Source organism: Drosophila novamexicana, unplaced genomic scaffold (genome assembly GCF_003285875.2).
Source record: "Drosophila novamexicana strain 15010-1031.04,08,12 unplaced genomic scaffold, DnovRS2.1 tig00000434-arrow-pilon, whole genome shotgun sequence".
Taxonomy (NCBI): Eukaryota; Metazoa; Arthropoda; class Insecta; order Diptera; family Drosophilidae; genus Drosophila; species Drosophila novamexicana.
This window is the reverse complement of record NW_020824802.1, coordinates 2,859,360-2,881,221: the sequence shown is the minus strand read 5'-3', so window position 1 is coordinate 2,881,221 and position 21,862 is coordinate 2,859,360. Positions and strand designations below refer to the sequence as shown.

At 37.2% G+C, this 21,862-nt stretch overlaps 1 protein-coding gene across 1 annotated transcript; it reads right to left on the bottom strand.

The window, feature by feature from the left end:
* Positions 1-2,867: 2,867 nt before the first annotated feature.
* LOC115760399 (ubiquitin-conjugating enzyme E2 G1) lies at positions 2,868-21,282 on the bottom strand. The gene is made up of 3 exons (XM_030701700.1): positions 21,108-21,282; positions 10,914-11,016; positions 2,868-3,308 (listed from the first exon to the last, which is right to left on the bottom strand). The coding sequence occupies exons 1-3, from the start codon at positions 21,151-21,153 to the stop codon at positions 2,951-2,953; spliced, it is 507 nt and encodes a 168-aa protein (XP_030557560.1). The 5' UTR covers positions 21,154-21,282; the 3' UTR covers positions 2,868-2,950.
* Between the last annotated feature and the right edge of the window lie 580 nt (positions 21,283-21,862).

The window sequence follows — 21,862 nt, the reverse complement described above, 5'->3', positions numbered from 1 at the left end:
CTAGAACCTCTTGTTTATTATTTAAGACATGCAAAAAAGATAGTCTAAGTGTATATGTCTATTAATTCAGTTATTCATTTTAATGTAACAAATTTTTAATATAAATATACAAATATAGAACAAATCCAGTTTCTAAGAACACTCCTTTTGGCTTTATCGGACACAGCGTGCCACCTTGCGCTTGAAATCAGTGTAGGATTCTCTCCATTCCTTGGCAGCATCAACATTTGCTGGGAATTTGTTGTTGGGATCCGCTAACATTGATATCACGGATATCAAAATAGTTTCTACTGTGTGCACCGGCAACCAACGCTCTGATGCTTTTTCGTAGCCCCATTTGTCATCTCCTGGTTCGTGCACTATATCATATCGCTGCCATAGGAACGGTCGGTCGAAAATTAAGTTTTTGTATGAAAAAACATTTTGTTTTTCAAGATATCTTGACCAAGCTCGGCATTTATTAGTTTTACTTTACTCCTCATATATATGCAAAATCCTATTAAGATCGGACCACTATATCATATAGCTGTCATAAGAACGATCGGTCGAAAATTAAGTTTTTGTATGAAAAAACATTTTGTTTTTCAAGATATCTTGCACAAACTCGGCATTAACTATTTTCCCTGTGCTGCTATAAGCATTAAGAAAAGGTTGGGTCTGCAAGGGTATTAGATCTTCGGCGTGCCGATTATAGCCTTTCTTTCTCGTTTTATTTCAAAATAGCACACCAGTCAGTCGAAGCGACTGTATTTTTTTCAAAACATCAAATATCTCCTTATTTTGGATATATTTTTGACACGAATGATCAGTCATTGAGCATCCCACTATAACATTTTTAGGGCAACCCAGAAGCACAGGTTTAAATGCTTATAAGAAATGCAGGAAAAGTCTATATTCCCGAAGATATAATCAGGTATAATTATACCCTGAACCCATTAAAAACGGGTATAAGGGTATATTGTATTTGTGCAAAATCCAAATCTATGTAACAGGCAGAAGGGAGCATCTCCGACCCCATAAAGTATATATATTCTTGATCACTACCAATAGCCGAGTCGATCTAGCCATGTGCGTCTGTCTGTCTGTCCGTCTGTCCGTCCGTCCGTCCGTCCGTCTGTCTGTATGTATGAACGCAAGGATCTCAGAACCTAGAAGAGGTAGAGACTTGAAATTCTAGATGTAGATGGTCCTAGTTCCCGCACAGATCGAGTTTGTTTCCGATAATCGATAACTTACTCCGTTTCCAAGCAATCGATAAAAATCGATATCCTGTTTTTTGTGCAATTTTGGTAAATATTAAGAACTAGTGTCACCAAACTTGACACATAGATTTTAAAATAGAATATATATCTGCAGTTGATGTTGGAAGAAGAGGGTTCAGGGTATCCCCTAGTCGGGTGCTCCCGACTAGAACCTCTTGTTAATTATTTAAGACATGCAAAAAAGATAGTCTAAGTTTATATGCCTATTAATTCAGTTATTCATTTTAATGTATCAAGTTTTTAATATAAATATACAAATATAGAGCAACGCCAGTTTCTATGAACACTCCTTTTGGCTTTATCGGACACAGCGTGCCACCTTGCGCTTGAAATCAGTGTAGGATTCTCTCCATTCCTTGGCAGCATCAACATTTGCTGGGGATTTGTTGTTGGGATCCGCTAACATTGATATCACGGATATCAAAATAGTTTCTACTGTGTGCACCGGCAACCAACGCTCTGATGCTTTTTCGTAGCCCCATTTGTCATCTCCTGGTTCGTGCACTATATCATATCGCTGCCATAGGAACGGTCGGTCGAAAATTAAGTTTTTGTATGAAAAAACATTTTGTTTTTCAAGATATCTTGACCAAGCTCGGCATTTATTAGTTTTACTTTACTCCTCATATATATGCAAAATCCTATTAAGATCGGACCACTATATCATGTAGCTGTCATAAGAACGATCGGTCGAAAATTAAGTTTTTGTATGAAAAAACATTTTGTTTTTCAAGATATCTTGCACAAACTCGGCATTAACTATTTTCCCTGTGCTTCTTAGATACGGACAAAGCACTATAAGCATTAAGAAAAGGTTGGGTCTGCAAGGGTATTAGATCTTCGGCGTGCCGATTATAGCCTTTCTTTCTCGTTTTATTTCAAAATAGCACACCAGTCAGTCGAAGCGACTGTATTTTTTCAAAACATCAAATATCTCCTTGTTTTGGATATATTTTTGACACGAATGATCAGTCATTGAGCATCCCACTATAACATTTTTAGGGCAACCCAGAAGCACAGGTTTAAATGCTTATAAGAAATGCAGGAAAAGTCTATATTCCCTAAGATATAATCAGGTATAATTATACCCTGAACCCATTAAAAATGGGTATAAGGGTATATTGTATTTGTGCAAAATCCAAATGCATGAAACAGGCAGAAGGGAGCATCTCCGACCCCAGAAAGTATATATATTCTTGATCACTACCAATAGCCGAGTCGATCTAGCCATGTGCGTCTGTCTGTCTGTCCGTCCGTCTGTCTGTATGTATGAACGCAAGGATCTCAGAACCTAGAAGAGGTAGAGACTTGAAATTTTAGATGTAGATGCTCCTAGTTCCCGCACAGGTCGAGTTTGTTGCCGATAATCAATAACTTACTCCGTTTCCAAGCAATCGATAAAAATCGATATCGATATCCTGTTTTTTGGGAAATTTTGGTAAATATTAAGAGCTAGAGTCACCAAACTTGACACATAGATTCTAAAATAGAATATATATATGCAGTTGATGTTGGAAAAAGAGGGTTCAGGGTATTCCCTAGTCGGGTGCTCCCGACTAGAACCTCTTGTTAATTATTTAAGACATGCAAAAAAGATAGTCTAAGTTTATATGTCTATTAATTCAGTTATTCATTTTAATGTATCAAATTTTTAATATAAATATACAAATATAGAGCAAATCCAGTTTCTATGAACACTCCTCTTGGCTTTTTCGGACACAGCGTGCCACCTTGCGCTTGAAATCAGTGTAGGATTCTCTCCATTCCTTGGCAGCATCAACATTTGCTGGGGATTCGTCGTTGGGATCCGCTAACATTGATATCACGGATATCAAAATAGTTTCTACTGTGTGCACCGGCAACCAACGCTCTGATGCTTTTTCGTAGCCCCATTTGTCATCTCCTGGTTCGTGCAAAATCGAAATGCACACATCTCCATTTTTTTCAATATTTGGATGCCAAATTTCCGTAACAAACTTCATTCGAGGTGGGCGCAGAGGGTACTCCTTTGGAAAGTATAAATGCGCCTTGAAGAATCCTCCTTCGCTGTTGATAAAGAACACAAAAAAGCTAATCAATAGGTATATACAAATAGTATTTCCCGGCCTTATCCGGTCCAAGCTTTTTGCTTAACATTGAGACACGAATTTTCCACATATTTCCCGTCCGTGAAAAATTTAGCTAAACATTTTTAGTTGCTTTAGTGCTTAATGCTTTATTAAGTTTGTGAAAATATATGTCCAGGCATGCTGCATAAATTAAATATATTTTTGACGAGTACAAAATGTTGAGTCAAGTTATGTTCGTCTGTGTGATGAGCGCGAGTCGATTTAACCATGTCCATGTATGAAGTTGTACAAAGTTGTAATTTAAAATATATAAAATATATATTTAAAATTTTAAGTTTGTACCATACTTAAAACAGAATTTTAATTTTGTATCGCTATCTCGTCCAATTTGAATATTCAATATTATTATACATTAAATTTTAAAGTGTTGCTGCGCAGGCGCAGATGAACTTGGGTGTTGTGTATAAATGAATCAATAGGTAGCTGCATAAGCATTATGTAATTCACATTGGGCTATATTTTGTGATTTCAAATATTTGTTTCAAGGGATTTTGGAGTCGAGCGCAAAGTGTTTTATCTTGCTTTAGCCATTAAAGTTGGATTCAAAGTGTTCCGTCTGTGGTGCGTGCTTGGAGCCGAAAACTAAACTATCGCTGAATTTTCCTCATGTCGTAAAGTTTGACAGCAATGTTTTAAATTGAGTTTAAGTCTACTCGAATGATAAACGAAAAAGGTACATAAAACCGTTTTCCCCAAATTTGCTGGTTGATTGAATTTAATCTATTTAACATGGAGGGTGGGTGGGTGAAGTTTATGCTTAATTCTTTTAATTGAAGAGGTCAAATACATTGGGGTAAAAATATAATGGAAAAATATTTAGGATACAGTGAATATGGGAGCTATTAGTATGGGTATTTTAAAGGTAGTCATATCAATAAAAAAATTTGTTAATGTTAACCATATTAGCAACGGAGCTCTTTGGAAATATTCTCTAAAACGATAGTAGCATCGATGCCGTTATTGTTCATCTTTTAAATTTAATACACAATTTTATTTTTTGTTAAAAAAATAAACAAAAACATTTTTTATTGGGGAGGTTCACAATTCAAACATATATTTTGGACTGAAAGAATAATAGATGTGATCTACTAATTAAGTAATTGACATTTAAAATGCGTTAGTCGTATGCCCCTATTAAATTAAATAAATTAGAAAGCATTTAATACGTTAAATATAAGCTATTGATCTTGATGATATTTTCGCTTCTTTCATGCATAAAAGATCTAACTTTCGAGCAGTGTGGACAAGAGTATTGTCCTACATTTTTATTTAATTTTTATACCCTGAACCCATTAAAAATGGGTATATTGTATTTATGCAAAATCCAAATGTATGTCACAGACAGAAGAAAGCATCTACGACCCCATAAAGTATATGTATTCTTGATCAACATCAATAGCCGAGTCGATTTAGCCATGTCCGTCTGTCTGTCCGTCCGTCCGTATGTATGAACGCAAGGATCTCAGAAGCTATAAGAGCTAGAGACTTGAAATTTTAGATGTAGGTGCTCCTAGTGCCTGCGCAGACCGAGTGTGTTACCGTTAATCGATAACTTACTCCGTTTTCAAGCAATCGATATCGACATCCTCTTTTTTGAGCAAATTGGGTAAATAGTAAGAGCTAGATTCACCAAACATGATATGTTGCTTCTAGAATATTATATATATATGTCAAGTATCTTTAATTTATACCTATTGCCACCTCCCCGCTACCACACCAAAGCTATAAATCAAGTTAATAACCCAACTTTTATTGCGAACCAATTTAAGTCACAATTTAAATGCAATTGACTTTTTCAGAATACACAAATATTCTAGGGTACAATAAGATATACTGTAGAAAATTTCATAAAGATCGGTTAGGAAAAAACCAAAGTGCAATTGGATGGGGCAGCAGCTTGAAGAATTTCTGTATACATGTACACACACACATTCATGTGCGTCTGTAGTATTTTTTTTTTTTTTGTGCTGTTGAGTAGAGTCGACAGCAAGTAATGTGGTCAGTTACGAGTTCAAACCCTGCCAAAGGAACTTTTTTTTTTATGTTTTTTTTTTTATTTATCTTTGTCACTTCTAAAGCAAAAGAGCGCGTAGCGCGAGCTGAATTTGGTGTTGGAATAAGAGGGTTCAGGGTATCCCCTAGTCGGGAGCTCCCGACTAAAACCTCTTGTTTTAACTTTAACTGTGTTGTAGTAAATCTTTTCAGTTCAATAGAATTGAGGTTTCAGAATAGTCTTTACCTTTGAAGGACGTCCACATTATATAGTTTAAATATGTTTTCATGATAAATGTGCACAAAATTATACTATCCTCGGAATATGATAGTACAAGTGTGTAAATTACATAAAAGAATTTTTATTTGAGTTATATACTATTGTTACTGACTATTTAATTTACAAAATAAAATTAAATTAAAAACAAGCTAGTTTAAAAGAAAGATAATGTTCTCTGGTAGGTATTGCTTGACTAGCGGATGCCCTAATCCCATTGTCGCTGTCGAACTCGAAACAACCTTCAACAGACCAAACTACTTGCCATGCTCCATACTCCTAATACCCTGAATTTACTTATAAAGGTAAAAATACTTGATTTGTATATAATATTTTAGAAGTTACTTGTCAAATTTTGTGTCTTTATATTTTAAGTAAAAAGATATTTGCTGTAAAGAACTGAATTTTTAAATCGATTTTTATCCATTGCTTGGGAACGGTGATCTACACAGTAGTAACAGCTCCTAGAAGGCGGGCAATACTTAAATACAAAACCTTTCTTAGCCTAGATTCGCATTTGTACATACGGAAATAATATATATATTAACTCGACTGTTTTTGCTAATCTATATGGTGTATTGGGTTGGAGAAGTCTCCTTATGGGCGTTACACATTTCGTTAAATGGCCAGTTTGGGTAAGATAACTTGATGAATAAAAAATTTGTTCAAACAAGAGCTTAATATTCGACCAACCATTTTCATGGCTACTATATGATATGGTGGTACCATGTCAGTAAGATTCTAAATATATGATGGCAGAAAGGCAGAAACATAAATTCGATTTCGATTTCCATCTTACGACCGACAAACGTAATTTGTTTAATCAGTTTCGTTAAGCGTTGGATCAGTGACTTTGCCTAACAAACTAAGTTTGGCTCGTGGGCCTGGTTCTGATAATGGTAAATTAATCAAGACTGAATTAAAAAATTACATAAATAATTCTTATTATTTGCTTATCGTGAAAAATTAAATGGGATCCTGGTCCATTTGATTTCTGATGATTAATCTCTATTTTTCAATAATTTGTATAATTATGATAGGTATAATATTTATTCATAAGTTGCTAGGTTGACTAGCCAAATAAACTTGTCTGTCCTTACTAGACTAACACCCTACTAGACTAACGCCTAATTATTCACCTTTGTCGATATAATTATTGCACTTCATGCGTGGTTTATTCACGCTGATAAAAGTTGCTAAGTAACAAAAAGTTAGCTGGAAATAAAAAAACAAAAATGAAAAAAAAATAAATAAAAATCATGCGTGGTAGGCTGCCAACATGGATACGTCCGACAGTCACGAGTCCTGTAGACCAGCCATATCCGGGCTCCTTGCGATCAGCAAAGGTTCAAGAACTAGGTGTTCCGATGGCTGCTAAATCTAAAATCTACAAATTTTCTTAGTAGTTCCTACCGGCTGACAGATGCAGCTGATTGCTAATATTGTTGGACACCTGGAAGGGAACATTTGCCCCTTAGTGAATTCTAAAACTCTATAGAGTATTAGAGTATTAGATAGGAGTAGAAATAGCCAAACAGCTTACAGGCGACCAGATAGGTCTTCAGCAGCTCTTGTATTTTTTTTTTCGAACGCCATTTGCATTGGATATGGTTAGGATGTCCACCACGTATAGTGGCTCACGCCCCTGAATGTTGAAAGTGCTCTGGTTTGCATAATCGATCTGATTTTCAAGAATCTTTTGCTGTTGTCGCTGCTTCTTGAATATACGCTGCAAGGCTAGTAAGCCTAAAGCTAAATTTTATAGTTGGTTCCCAAACAAATGCAAAGTGTCAGCTGTAACGTAGTCTACAGATTTGTGTGGTTCAACACATAGAACGCCTGTTCGTGTTCATAACTTGTGAATTCTGTCCACCCGCCTGCAAGGCAGACTCATGTTACACACCTTCTATAGTCGGCAGTATGCTTATAGAGATTTATTGGCTATTTAGGGATAATATTCTTAGGGAATATGGAGGTCGAGAACCGAATGCGATTGGGGATTGAGAAGTGAGCGATATGGTTGATCTTTTTTAAGCTCAGCATATATTTGTTTCAATTGGCGAGTGATGGTGTAGTAAGCATCAGAATTAGGGATGGATTTTTGGTAAATCTCAAAGGTCACCTTACTTGGGTCAGCTCCCGGATAGAACACCAGTGTAAGATTCAATTACCGATAACGCTTATTAAGGTAGATTTGGGCTCGCCCTGGAAGCGTCGGGAAATACAATAAAAGTACAAAGTTCACAGTGATAGAATCGGCTTCAAAGATATTGGTAATCTGCTGAGCAACACAAAATGCACATGTGAATACACGCACACAAGATATTTACGTAAATACACTGCAACATACATATGTGAACAGGATTTTGCATATATATGAGGAGCATAGTAAAACTATTATATGCCGACTTTGGTGAAGATAGCTTCATAAACAAAAATGTTTTTCATAATACAACTTAATTTTTGACCGGTCGTTCCTATGGCAGCTATATAATATAGTGGTAGGTACATATGTACTGCGTGCAATAGACAGAGGGATAACTGCAACGTTTTATTAAGATAGCTTTAAAACTGAGAGACTAGTTCGCATAGAGCTATAATACCCTCTGCAAGGGTATAAAAGTTAGCAAAGAGGTTAGCAGAATCAGAATCAATCCCGAGAGAAAAAGAATATGGCAAACTTACAGATTTACGCTTCAAGTTTACAAAATTATAAGCCTGTCTCCGATTTTGAGCGAATTGCACTGGGAATTCAGTAAAAGATAAGTTTAATTTGGCTATAGAACATTTAGCCAAATCGATACTCGACACAGACTTATTAAACTTTTTAAAAATATTTAGACTTTAAGTTTTGGCAGTCTTTGAGTAAACCAGGGTGGCTTTGAAGAAGCAATTGATGGAATTGAGTTTGGAATACAAACATCTAAAAGGGAGTTCAGCTTCTTATAAAAAAGTTGATAGCAATATTCACATCAACTGAGTTATATAAAACAAGTAAGAGGTTCTAGTCGGGAGCTCCCGAATAGGGGATACCCTGAACCCTCTTATTCCAACACCAAATAAATTAATAAAAAAAAAAAGTTCCCTTGGCAGGGCTCGAATTTGCAACTGACCGCATTACTTACTGTCGACTCTACTCAGCAACCACACCAACAATTAAGTACTTATGATAAAAAAAGGAACTAAAATAACATTACAAAAAAAAAAGATGTAATTACCATGCTATTAGAATGCGAAGCAGACGCGCATGAATGTGTGTGTGTACATGTATACAGAAATTCTTTAAGCTGCTGCCCCATTCAATTGCGCAGTTTCATATAACTTTTGTTTTTCTTAACCGATCTTTATGAAATTTTCTACAGTATATCTTATTGTACCATAGAATATTTGTGTATTCTGAAAAAATCAATTGCATTTAAATTGTGGTTTAAATTGGTTGGCAATAAAAGTTGGGTTATTAACTTGATTTATAGCTCTGGGATGGTAGCGGCGAGGTGGCGATAGGTATGAAATGAAAGATACTTGAAATATCTATAATATTCTAGAAGCAACATATCATGTTTGGTGGCTCTAGCTCTTATTTACCCAATTTGCTAAAAAATAACAGGATGTCGACATCGATTTTTATCGATTGCTTGGAAACGGAGTAAGTTATCGATTAGCGGAAACAAACTCGATCTGTGCGGGAACTAGGAGCATCTACATCTAAAATTTCAAGTCTCTAGCTCTTATAGGTTCTGAGATCCTTTGGCTCATACATACGGACGGACGGACAAACAGACGGACATGGCTAGATCGACTCGGCTATTGATGCTGATCAAGAATATATATACTTCCTTCTGCCTGTTACATACATTTGGATTTTGTACAAATACAATATACCCTTATACCCATTTTTAATGGATTCAGGGTATTAAAAAGGAACTAAAATAGCATTACAAAAAAAGATGAAATTACCATGCTATTAGAATGCGAAGCAGACGCGCATGGATGTGTGTGTACAGAATTGTGTATACAGAAATTCTTAAAGCTGCTGCCCCATTCAATTGCGCAGTTGCATATAACTTTGGTTTTTCTTAACCGATCTTTATGAAATTTTCTACAGTATATCTTATTGTACCATAAAATATATGTGTATTCTGAAAAAATCAATTGCATTTAAATTGTGGTTTAAATTGGTTGGCAATAAAAGTTGGGTTATTAACTTGATTTATAGGATGTCGATATCGATTTTTATCGATTGCTTGGAAACGGAGTAAGTTATCGATTATCGGAAACAAACTCGATCTGCGCGGGAACTAGGAGCATATACATCTAAATTTCAAGTCTCTAGCTCTTATAGGTTCTGAGATCCTTGCGTTCATACATACGGACGGACGGACAGACAGACGGACATGGCTAGATCGACTCGGCTATTGATGCTGATCAAGAATATATATACTTTATGGGGTCGGAGGAGATGCTTCCTTCTGCCTGTTACATACTTTTGCACATATACATTATACACATTTTTCCCATTTTGAATGGGTTCAGGGTTTATCAAATATATTAATGTATTATCAGCATTTTTGTGTGGATTAATATGGTAGAAAAGTTTATTTTTTATGCGTACTTTGGACATCTGTAATTACGACAAGTTTACATATTACGTGCAACGGAACGTAATGTCTAAAGTTTGTGAAATTATTTAATTATTATTTAGTGCTGTAAACACGATAATAAGTACGTTGCCCAATTTTCTCTCAAGAAGTTTAAACTGAAAATATTTTCACAGAATTACCTCGAATTAAGAACGTTTGAAATTGATGTTTTTTTTTTTAAATAATATATTACTAATATAAATCATTTATGTTATGTAATCACTGGTCTATGGCTTGTACACAGTAGTACACTGTTAATTTTTGATTAATGATGCAGCGATTTACCGGTTTGAGTACATTATGGACAGGCCTCGAAATTTGCCTTGGACCGTATTAATATTTTTCGAAATAGAAATATATCCAAATTTCCAAAACAGAACGAATCAAAAGTAAAGTAAGCAAACAAAACAAAAATATATTGATTTTAAAGGGCAGCATGCCATTTTGATGTGCTGGAGTTAGATGTTTTTTATATTTTGTGATACAATTTTTGCTGAAGGAGAAGTTAAGGCCCCTAAATGTGATTGCAAAATAAAATCGATGCTCTCCTTGAAAGTGAAATGTATTTATTTTATTGTATGTAATATAAATATGTTTACTTGAATAAACCTACTAAAGCGTGTCTGGTGGTCCAATTATGAGGACTTCCCAACGGAATATATCATTTTCATCAATTAATCCAGCTGAGAAACCTTCTACGGGGTTTTTATTTAGTTCTGAAATAAAGAAATGGTAAGAATTTTGCAGATTAAATAAAGTCTCATATATATTATATTATATTATATATTATATATATTTATTAAATCTTAAATTTTCATCTTTATCCAAAGTCTATTTTCTTAACAGAAAGTAAAAAATAAAACTTATTTGTTATTTTTTTGTTATTTACAAATATATTCAAATATAATAATTATTAATATCCTTGAGTAATACTATGTATCTCTAAATAAAACTGGTGATCAACGAACGGCCAAACTGTAACTGAAAAGAACTCGATCTGCGCATGGACTAGCCTAAAATTTCAAGTATCTAGCTCTTATAGGTTCTAAGATCCTTAAGTTCATACATACGGACGGACGAACTTTATGGGGTCGAGGATGCTTCATTATACCACAAACCAAACAACAAAGAGAGACTGGACAATCGAAGTACGGCGATGGGACCTCTCCTTTTCTGTGCGGCTGGTCCAAAGTCGCCTTCGTTTTTGTTCGGGTTCATAATACGGCATCGCTGCTTTTTTTATTCCCACGCAATGCAGGGCGTTGCCATGTGTGCGTTTAAAATATTTTGGACTCGCTATTTACGCATGCTTGCATATATTGTATATGAATAGAGGAATTTGTGCGCTTGTGTGTCTGAATCGCGCAGTTATGAGAATTTTTCTCTCCCAAAGTGAACCAGTGCTCAGAAGGAATAATGGCAGATCTTAGTATAATGACTACGTACGTACGTACGTGCTAGGAAATACAACGACGATTTACGTCGTGCGAAAGACGCTATAGACGCAAACGAGATGATCGGAGCATGAAAATTTTGGGAATAATATCCTGCACTCAGGCTTTGACGACTGGGAGCACTAAGTTTATGCAAGGATAATTAACTGACTCAGAAAAAAGACGGTTAGAAAGAAAACACAAAATTGCATACAATTAATAATCAAAATTTCATTAATGTTGTATGTGTTTTTTAAAACGCTGTTGTTGCATTTTTGAACGTTCCACCACATGCTTGTTATTAACCAGCTGCAGCACGTTGAGCCCCAAATTGGAGTCGCTTACAGCTTGTCCAAATTCTGAGACAGATCGGGCAGACCCTCCCTGAGACCCTTACGCTTACGGGTGTCTGGACAATCTGGTAGGGCTTGCTGGATGGCTCGCACGGGTCACCGGGCAGAACCTGCCAATGACCGCTAGTGCTGGATCGCAGATCGGCGGTGAAGCCGAACGACTCGTTGACAGGCAGATAAGCCTTGATAATGGCTGTGCCCACGACATGGTTCTCCTCGACGACATGGCCACGACGTTTCTTCAGCACACCGTAGAGTCCGCCAACGGCGACCTCTGGGCACTGAATCTCGCACAGATAGTCGGGCTCCATCAGGCGAGGACAGGCTGTAATGGCAACGGCGTACAGGCAATGACGTGATGGATGGCGTTAGCGTGCAGGGTAAAGTGAAGCAACCGCCACGTAGATTCTCATCGGCCATGATACCCTCCTTGGAGCCCCACTGGAAGCCAGCGACAACAGAGTCCTTAATTTCGTTGAGGTACTGCACGGACTTGGTGCAGTCGAGGATGAAGTTGGGTCTGGTACTATCGGTGCCGAAGCACCAGATCTTACGGACCTCAGTCACATCGTTGTCATATTTCTCGGTCATATAAGGGGCGCGGACCTTGAAATCATCCTTGCAGCTAACATCATCTTTATCAATATCTTCGGACAGATCGTCGGGCATGGACAGAGCCTTCATGAACTTCTGGTTGGACTCCTCACAGACGGTTTCACGATAGGAGACCACAGGATCGGACTTCTCATCACCCTCATGTTGTGGGCATTTTTGAAGGTAGTGATGGTAACGGTCATGACCAGGAATTAATCGACACCGACAAGACCGCAAATGTTACCCAAAGGGAACATCCTCAATATTCTCCACATAGCGACCCATCATCAGGATGGTATGCTGAATGGCCTTCTCATACAGATCCTTCTGCTTGCCAGGAGTGTAGTTGTGGCCCATGATGCGGCATTTCTGGCGGGTGGCCACCTTGCTGGAGAACACACGGCCAAAGGCATAGAAACGTCCCTTACCGAAAGGTCGGTACTATTTTGGAGATGTACATCATCAATGGACCATCGGGATCGGAGCTCTTGACAGCTACGGCAGCCTCATTATCATGAGGACCCTCTTACAGCATCTCCATACCACGGGCCAGGGCAAATGGATGGCAAACATATGAAGCAAGGCCTCATCGGCTTGCAGCCAGGTGCGCATCACGGTCTTCAGCAAAGACTTACCATCCTTGTCCTTATCCTCGTACTTCAGGGCCACGCCGATCTTCTCCAGCAGCGTGTTGATCTCCTCCTTGTGATCCAGAATGTACATACAGAAGGAGCGCTTATTGTACACCTCCTTTTGCTTCTGCCATTTCTAGGGTCTTGGCATTGAAGAAGTTCTCACCCCACAGTCGGTTTATAATCTTGACAACATCAATCTTGAACTTCTCGGAGAACTGCTTGAGGGTGAAGGCCCAGCCGTGCAGACCGGAACCGAAACCGACGGAACCCTTGCTGGGATCCACATGCACCTCACCCATTGGACCGACATCGTCGTTGTAGGGGGCAATGATAACGTTCACGTTTTCCACAATACGCTGGAAACTCTGGTAAAGCTCTTTAGCGTCCAATTGCAGCTCCAGTAGAGCGCGATCCATCTTGTTCATGAGCAGAATGGGCTTGATACGTTCGGCAATAGCCTGATGCAGCACAGTTTCCGTTTGCACGCACACACCGGAAACGCAGTCCACGACAACGAGGGCGCCGTCGGTCACACCTAGGGCGGCGGTCACCTCAGAGGAGAAATCCACGTGACCGCGTGAATCGATCAGATTGATCAAGAAACCCTTGCACGCTCATCCTGCTCATCCTTGCGCGTATCGGCGAAACGCGTCTCTCCAGCTTTGACGCCGGCAATGATACCAGCCTTGGACGCAAGCGAATCGGTCAAGGTGGATTTGACCATTTTGGATGTTAATTGATTTGCTTGCACCAACTTTAAAAACGGTACACGCCTGCACTGGCGTATCGACAGGAAATACATACAAGACTTAACGAAATCATAAGATATTGGAATAAACCTCCCAACAACAACTGAACATATACTATATCATTTTGGTAAAATATAAGCAGAACGAGTATTACAAACTTAAAAGGTTTAAAAATGTCCTTAACATTGGCAAAAATAGACTTAATCAACCCTAATATTCTGGATAGCGTAGAAATCAAAGAACTGGCAAGTGAGCACTTTAAAAATGTATCATAGCTTTCAAAAATTAAGTATCCCTAATCTAATTTAGTTTATAGAAAAATAAATGTTTATCCATTATTTAAAAACGGGATTTGTTTACTTGTACAATTGATGTCTTAGAAAAAATTAGGACCGCTCAAGGCTTAGAAATATCATCTATCATACAAATATTTTACGACGAGTTATGTTCACCCGCGTCTCATTTTTACCTATATAACTATACCCATTAAAAATGGGTTAAAGGTTTTGTGCAAATGCTTGTTAAAGGCAGAAAGTCGAAAAAAAAAGCAGAAAGTAGTCTTTTCGACACGATAAAGTCAAATTATTCTCGATCAGCATTAACGGACTAATTGATCTAGCAAAGTATGAGAGCCTATATTAACAAGAGGCTCTAGTTTGAAATTCCCGGGGAGACCGCGAACCCTTTTCTGCCAACACCAAAGGGAGCTCGCGCGACGCGCTTGAGGGCAAAAAAAAAGTTAGTTCACTGTAACGGAATCAAGCTCGTAACCACCGCCTCATTCCTCACAGCCGTTCCAATAATTTTTATTGAAAACAAATTGATCTAAAATAAAATGAAGGCCACTTCATCTGTATATACTATTATAAAAGCTGCGTAAAATTTTGTGACTACCTCTTAAAATCTAAAAGATTTGCTCCTTAACCAAGTTGCTTTATTGATTTTTAGCGATAATCGAAAAACAACTCGTACCGCGCGGGCACTACGACGACTAACGTTTAAAATTTTAATTCTCTAGCCCATTTAGGTTCTAAGATTGACGAAAGAGGGCTATTGATTCTGATCAAGAATATATATACTATTTCAATGAAAAGTGTAACCCCTTTTTAACCATTTTTAATGGATTCAGGTACCAAAAATATCAAACGTCAGCGTGACCAACCCAGCTACTTGCCACCGGCTCTGCTCGATAGCCATACGAACAATGTATTTTCGGTGCAAAAAAAAAAAAAAAAACGAATTAAAATAGGAGAGCATACACACAACATAGAATTCAATCGCATTCCAATGCTGTTGATAGAACGCAATAAAGATGCGCATGAATGTTTGGATGTATATGTATACAGATAGTCATGCGGTTTAAGAGTTTTGCTAAAGAAAAACATGATTTAGATTATATTTTGATCGATTGCTTGCAAATGGGACAAGTTATCGTACTGCTCGGGCACAAGGGTGACCTACGAGTAATATTTCAAGTCTCTAGCTGTATTAGATTCTGAGATCGATGCGACATATGGCCTGGCGGACGGAAAGACAGGCGGACAGGGATAGATCGACTCGGCTGGTCGGAAATGCTTTCTTCTGCCTGCTTACATATACACACAATAACATTATAATCTTTTTTCCTACTTTTAATGGGATATCGAAATCTTGATCTTTGAGCAAAAGAAAATTTGACATGTATTATAGCTTCCCAAATAGTATATACAGATCAAGCACCTTTCATTTTATAACTAACACACACACAAACAATGCTGAGGTCCCGATGCTGTCCCACCGAGTGTCGATAGAGTGCTAGGACCTGGACGAAATCACTACCAGAGCGGACATCTGCGAGGCGCTGATGGGCCAAATCCAAATATTGGACATATCCCCAGAAAACATCAACCTGCGAAAGGTGAGTTTGGACACACAAGAGCGAACTGGACAGATCAAATCTTTGTCGTCGATGCGGAGAAAATGACCGGGCTAACGACTGCCAACAAGAGGCACAGTGTATGTTCTGCAATAATGGCAATACTGACTCCAAACACATTGGCGGCAGTGGCAGACGACCCGTGATTAGGAGAGCCCTGGCTAATAAAAATGAAGTTCACACAGCTGAACCTGAAAGTGGCTGGGCAGCAATTAAATGCGGAAAAGTGGCCATTTGGTCCCTCAAATCACCGCTTTAGGAAGTCAGAGCAGCACACGACGGATTCGTAAAAGCGAAAATTAATTAATTAATAATAAAACGCACCCTCAAGCTGGGAACTGCGGTGGTTCAGAAATATGCTGGAGGAAATATCAAAAGACGCTCGCAACAGAGCTCTCCTCTTCATAGCCAGGGACTTTAACGACTGTGCCGTGGGTTGGGAAAGCAAGGAAACCGACGTGAGAGGAACCAGCCTGATAGAAGAGTTCGGGGCGATCGACGTAGGCCCTGCAAACGACGAGCAGGCGTTCACGTACTGCAAGGCCGGTAGAGGCTCTATTATAGACCTGCTCAGCAGCTCACTTTATAGACGAACAACATTGAAAGTCAGCGACGAATTTACATTCAGCGACCACCAAGTAGTCCATACGAGATCTACGGGAAAGGACGAAGAAATCATCAGCCCAAATTAACAGGCCCCAAATGGAAAGATAACTGCCTATACGAGGAAACCTTGCCCAACGGACATGGAGCACGGAGTTAGCAGAAGACATATCGCGACAGCTTATGGAAAACATCTCGGATGCGTGTGACTTATCCAAGCCCAGTAGGAAGCCAAATAGAAGAGGATCACCTTGTGGAACGAGGAAATCAGCGACCTAAGGATGGCCTGTCTACGTGTGAGAAGGCGCTCTCAATGAACCCGAGGCCGACCAGACTTTGCATTTAGGCTGGAAGACCTGCGGGCAGCCAAACGTGACCTCAAGATTAGCATAAAGCACCACTAGATGTGTACATGACGGTGTATTTCGTTGGCAACGACAGAAATTAATATATCTACCGAAAGGGGACAAAGCAATCGAGGAACCCACGGAATACAGGCCAATCTGCCTACTGGGCACGGCGGGAAAGGTCGTGAAACAACCGACTACTGAGTGTCGTTAGGGAGAAAGAGGCACGATAAACCAAGGACAATATTTGATGACACTCAATAATAATGCTTTTGTTTTTCGACGACATGCGAATCATTTCTTCTTTCTTCATCTGCATCGCTAATATATTTGATTTAAAAAAAAAATAATAATAAAGACCAAAAACGGTCACACTATTGGTATAATATAATTGGAAGAAATCACAGGTGTTTCTCAAGTCATATCAATAAGTTTATGTATGCAATTGGTACTGAAATTGTTAGTGAAATTTGTGCCAATTTCTGGCCGATACAAGACCTATGTATTCGCCAGGACAATTGTCCTATTTGCAGCCCAACTATTTTTATTTCATTATTTCTGAATTTGTCTATGTGGATAATAAAAAATTTAGTAACCGAATATAAATATTGATGACTGCTGTTGAGTCTTATTGATCTTATTGATGACTGATTTGAGTCGGCGAACTCTCGCTTGTAAACGCCTTAGTCACACAGGCTTATGGTGTCACGTATGTACGAGCTTTTATGTTCTCTTTTCTAACTCATACAATTTATATTTCTACCTTTTATAAATACTTACTGTAAGTTGGTGGATTATTCAGTAAGAATTAATTTTTCAATTATAATAACTTGTTAACCTATTAAAAGTTAAAACACTTAAAAGTCTTCTTTAACAAAGTGGCGATGCATTATTTTAAAGTTTACGCTGTCAATATGAAATAAAAACTGAGAAAAGGGTGCATAGGAACAGACGGACGGACATATTGTCCTATCTGTTGAGCCTGATGATTTAAATTAAATATAAATTTTTGTGCAGACGTCTTCAAGGCTTTAAACTGTATTTTATAAAAGGGTGGCAGTGTATATTATACTAGCGGCCCGGCCCTGCTCGTGGCACGTATAAAATAAATGTTCTCAAAAAGCTTTGAAAATGATTTTAAAACTGATCGGACGGTAAACAACCAACTTTCATACAAACGTTTTCCGCCAATTTACCACTGTTGCTGGTGGAATTTCCAAAATCGTATTCTTCGTATTCATTAAGTTTTTATGTAGAGCTTTGAAAATAATTTTGAAGTTAATTGGAAAAAAATTAAAACGTCACCAAAAAAATCTATGAACTGCACTTTTTACCGAGGATGCTTTGATTTTGCCAAAAATGTGAAACAGGTCTCAAATGATTTTTCTTCTGGAATCTTGGAAATGAATTTAAGCGCGAAACTTCACCCCCCTAATCTTTGACCCCCATTTCCACCAAGGAGGAATACATTTTTGGAAAAGTGTGAAACACCCCTCAAATTCATTTGAACAAAGAACATTAAAGTTGAGTTTGAGGCCTATCGGCCTAAACAAAAAAGTTTGATACAAACGTTTTCGCGATTTTTCCATACTTGCGGGTGGAATTTCTCGAAAACCCGTCTTAACGTGCATCTTCATCACATAAATAAGGCAACTAAAGTGAACATTTCAGCTTCCTAGCTTCTATGGTTTGAGCTGTGCGTTGATCACCAATCAGTCAATCAGTCAGGACAAACAGTTTTATATATAGAGATAACACATTTATTTACATATATATTGTCGAGAAACCTAAATTATTAATAGAAATTTTTTAATTCTGGGGAAATGATGATTAATACAAATATAACATACGAGAACATAGTAAAACAATTTTGGTGTACGCACCTACCCATTAATTTTAAAATTAACGTAGATTTTAGCTAATTGATTTCTGCAATGTACTCAAGTAGCGATAAAAATCTCTATGTGTAAAACTGTTGCCCTGACCATAAGAGTTAGGAAGCTGAAATTTGTACTTAAGTTATCTTATGTAACTGTAGTGCACACTAATACAGGGTTTTGGGACATTCCAACCGTAATTGTGGAAAAAACTTTTGTGTAAAAGTGTTTTGTTTACTATCCAATCGCCTTAAACACATTTCCTCTGTGGAAAATGGGAATCAAAGACTAGGTTTCGGCCTATCGGCCTTTAACTTACTTTCAATGCCCACATATTAAATTAATAAATAACTGTTTCAGCAAATTCGAAAATGTCATGTGCACCTGTGGCTGAAAACAGTAGTATGAGAGCTTTTTGTTTACCCTCCGATCGGCTTTAAAATCATTTTCAAAAATCTAAGTGAAAAATCGGGTAAAAAATTGTCAAAGTTGTGTCCGATATGCTTTAAACTTATTTTCAAAGCGCAACATAAAAATTAAATTAATACGAAATTCAGCGATTTTGGAATTTTCACTCGAAACTATGAAAATTTGGAGGAAAATCTGCAGTATTTTTGTTTATAATTGGCTTCAACTGTTCAATGATCTTTGTAAAAATTTCGTTTATATTTGTTGACAAAATCATCGTTGCTGGATGAAAATAACGGGTCAAAGCTTTTATTCTGCTTCAAGACTCTCGTCCAAAGACTAACATGGGCGGTGAACGTTGATTCCAACGTTTGGTTCTTAATTCGATGGTTCAAGATAGAACGGACAGATTACACAAAACTTTCCATGGCCAGGGTATATATATATATATATTTATATATATATATTCAAAATTATAACTGTGGCTCAAATTGGTGGGCAATACTAGGTGGTTTAACATTTGATTTATAGCAAAGTGGTGGTAGTGGGGAGGTGGCGATAGCTATTAAATGAAAGATACTTGATATATGTATACATATGTGTATATGTATATACTATTCTAAATGCTATGCAAGTTTAGTGACTCTAGCTCTAAAACCATAAGGGATTTGCTCAAAAAACAGGATTTCGACATCGATTTTTATCGATTACTTGGAAACGGGGATCCTAGGAGGATTAACATTCCAAATTTCAAGTCTCTAGCTCTAATAAATTCTGAGATTCTTGCGCTCATAAATACATACAAAAGGATGGACAGACGGCTACATTGACCTGGGTATTAAGATTATATATACTTTATGAAGTCGGAGATGCTTCCTTCTGCCTGTTATTTGCATAAACACATTTATACCCTTATGACCCATTTTTAATGGGTTCAGGGTATAAAATGGAAAGGTCGCCAAAACCAGCTTTATATTAGAAAAACGTGTTTAGATTTATCGATAATTGTGGATGTTAACGCCAAATGCAGTGCAGTGGAAAATCACTTTTGTCTCAGAACGACCCATTCACAGAGCCGTACATGGCTACAACTTGTCAGATTGTGGATGTGACGGTAGACAATACCGTTCGTATCATACATTTATCGCATATTACATTTACATATATAACAATCTGCAACTAATTTTATTTGGTTGAAACATAAACACCTACTTCTTAGGTGATCCAAAATATCCCTATTGCCTATTACATATGCGTGTTAAGATTATATTAAATCACGCAGTGCCAAAACAAGATGAATAAGTGTTTGGTTATTCATGTGTACGTATTTATGTATGTACATATGTATACAGATCATCAATAAAACCCTTCAAACATTTATACATGCATATATGTATATATATTCAATATAATTAATTAATTATATATATGTATAAATTACAGTACATATATATACTAAAATACATTAATATTAGTCACAAAACGTATGTATATCACATTAAATGTCCATTATTCATCAGACAACCTATTAAATATACCAGAGCTACTGATGAATACATTATGTACATGTGCTCGTAGTACATGAGCACTGGTGGTTCAGGTAAATAATGTTCACCACCAACAATAACAAATATACGTTGGTGGTGTACTTATTAATATATAAGTATTAATAAAAAGGATGCTACAGCCAAGACAAGACCTGGTCTATATATAGATATAGATTTCTACAATATAATTGAATATACATAAGTATTTATATATATTTTCTCACATGCAGTGTTTAAGCATGCACATATGTAGAAATACTTGCAAATGGCGCTAATATCACTGATGTTCTTCCGTATGTATACACACACATTATTTCGTAAATGCATTTAGGCATGTGAAACGTACCTGCCAATTGTTTCTTCAATAGCAATGATGATTGAAGTTCAGACATTTTTTAGTTTGTCTGAATTATTTAATTAAAATAATGCACTCTTAGGTTACACAACTAACTTATACGCGGCTAACTTTTAAGAAAAATTTAATAATACACTTTTACTCATTCTTCACAAGGCAAGCAAAGTATTTAACTAGAGCAAAATGAAATGTATTTAGAACCCCACAAGATGTTATATGAACTAGTTCAGGAAACGGTGGAAATGAAATATGTTTTCAATTATAAGTTTCCACGCACTACATTCTGGAAATCAATGCCTGTTTAAAGTGTACATGTTGGATAGTACAACAATATTTTGGATAAATTTACTGCTTTATGGGAGCTCTGAACATGTGGGAACAGGAAAGCTTAGTATTATGTTGTACTTTTTGAATCACTTTGAATATTTGTTTAAAGATTTATAAATTTTGACCGCAACCTGACCATTTTCAATTAGATATTCAACTACATTAGATCAATATTTATATTATATATATCTATATATATATATCTTAGCAGGTATTGCCCGGCATTGGTCGTGCAACGTTTTATGTTACAACATTTTTAGATATTACCACTAACCAAACAATATATAGACTGGACAATCAGTGGACGGCGATGGAGCCTCTACGTTTTTGTGCGGCTGGTCCACAGTCGCCTTCGTTTTTGTTTGGGTTCGAGACACGCTCGCGCGTTCAGACAGCACGAGAGTAAGAAATATACATGA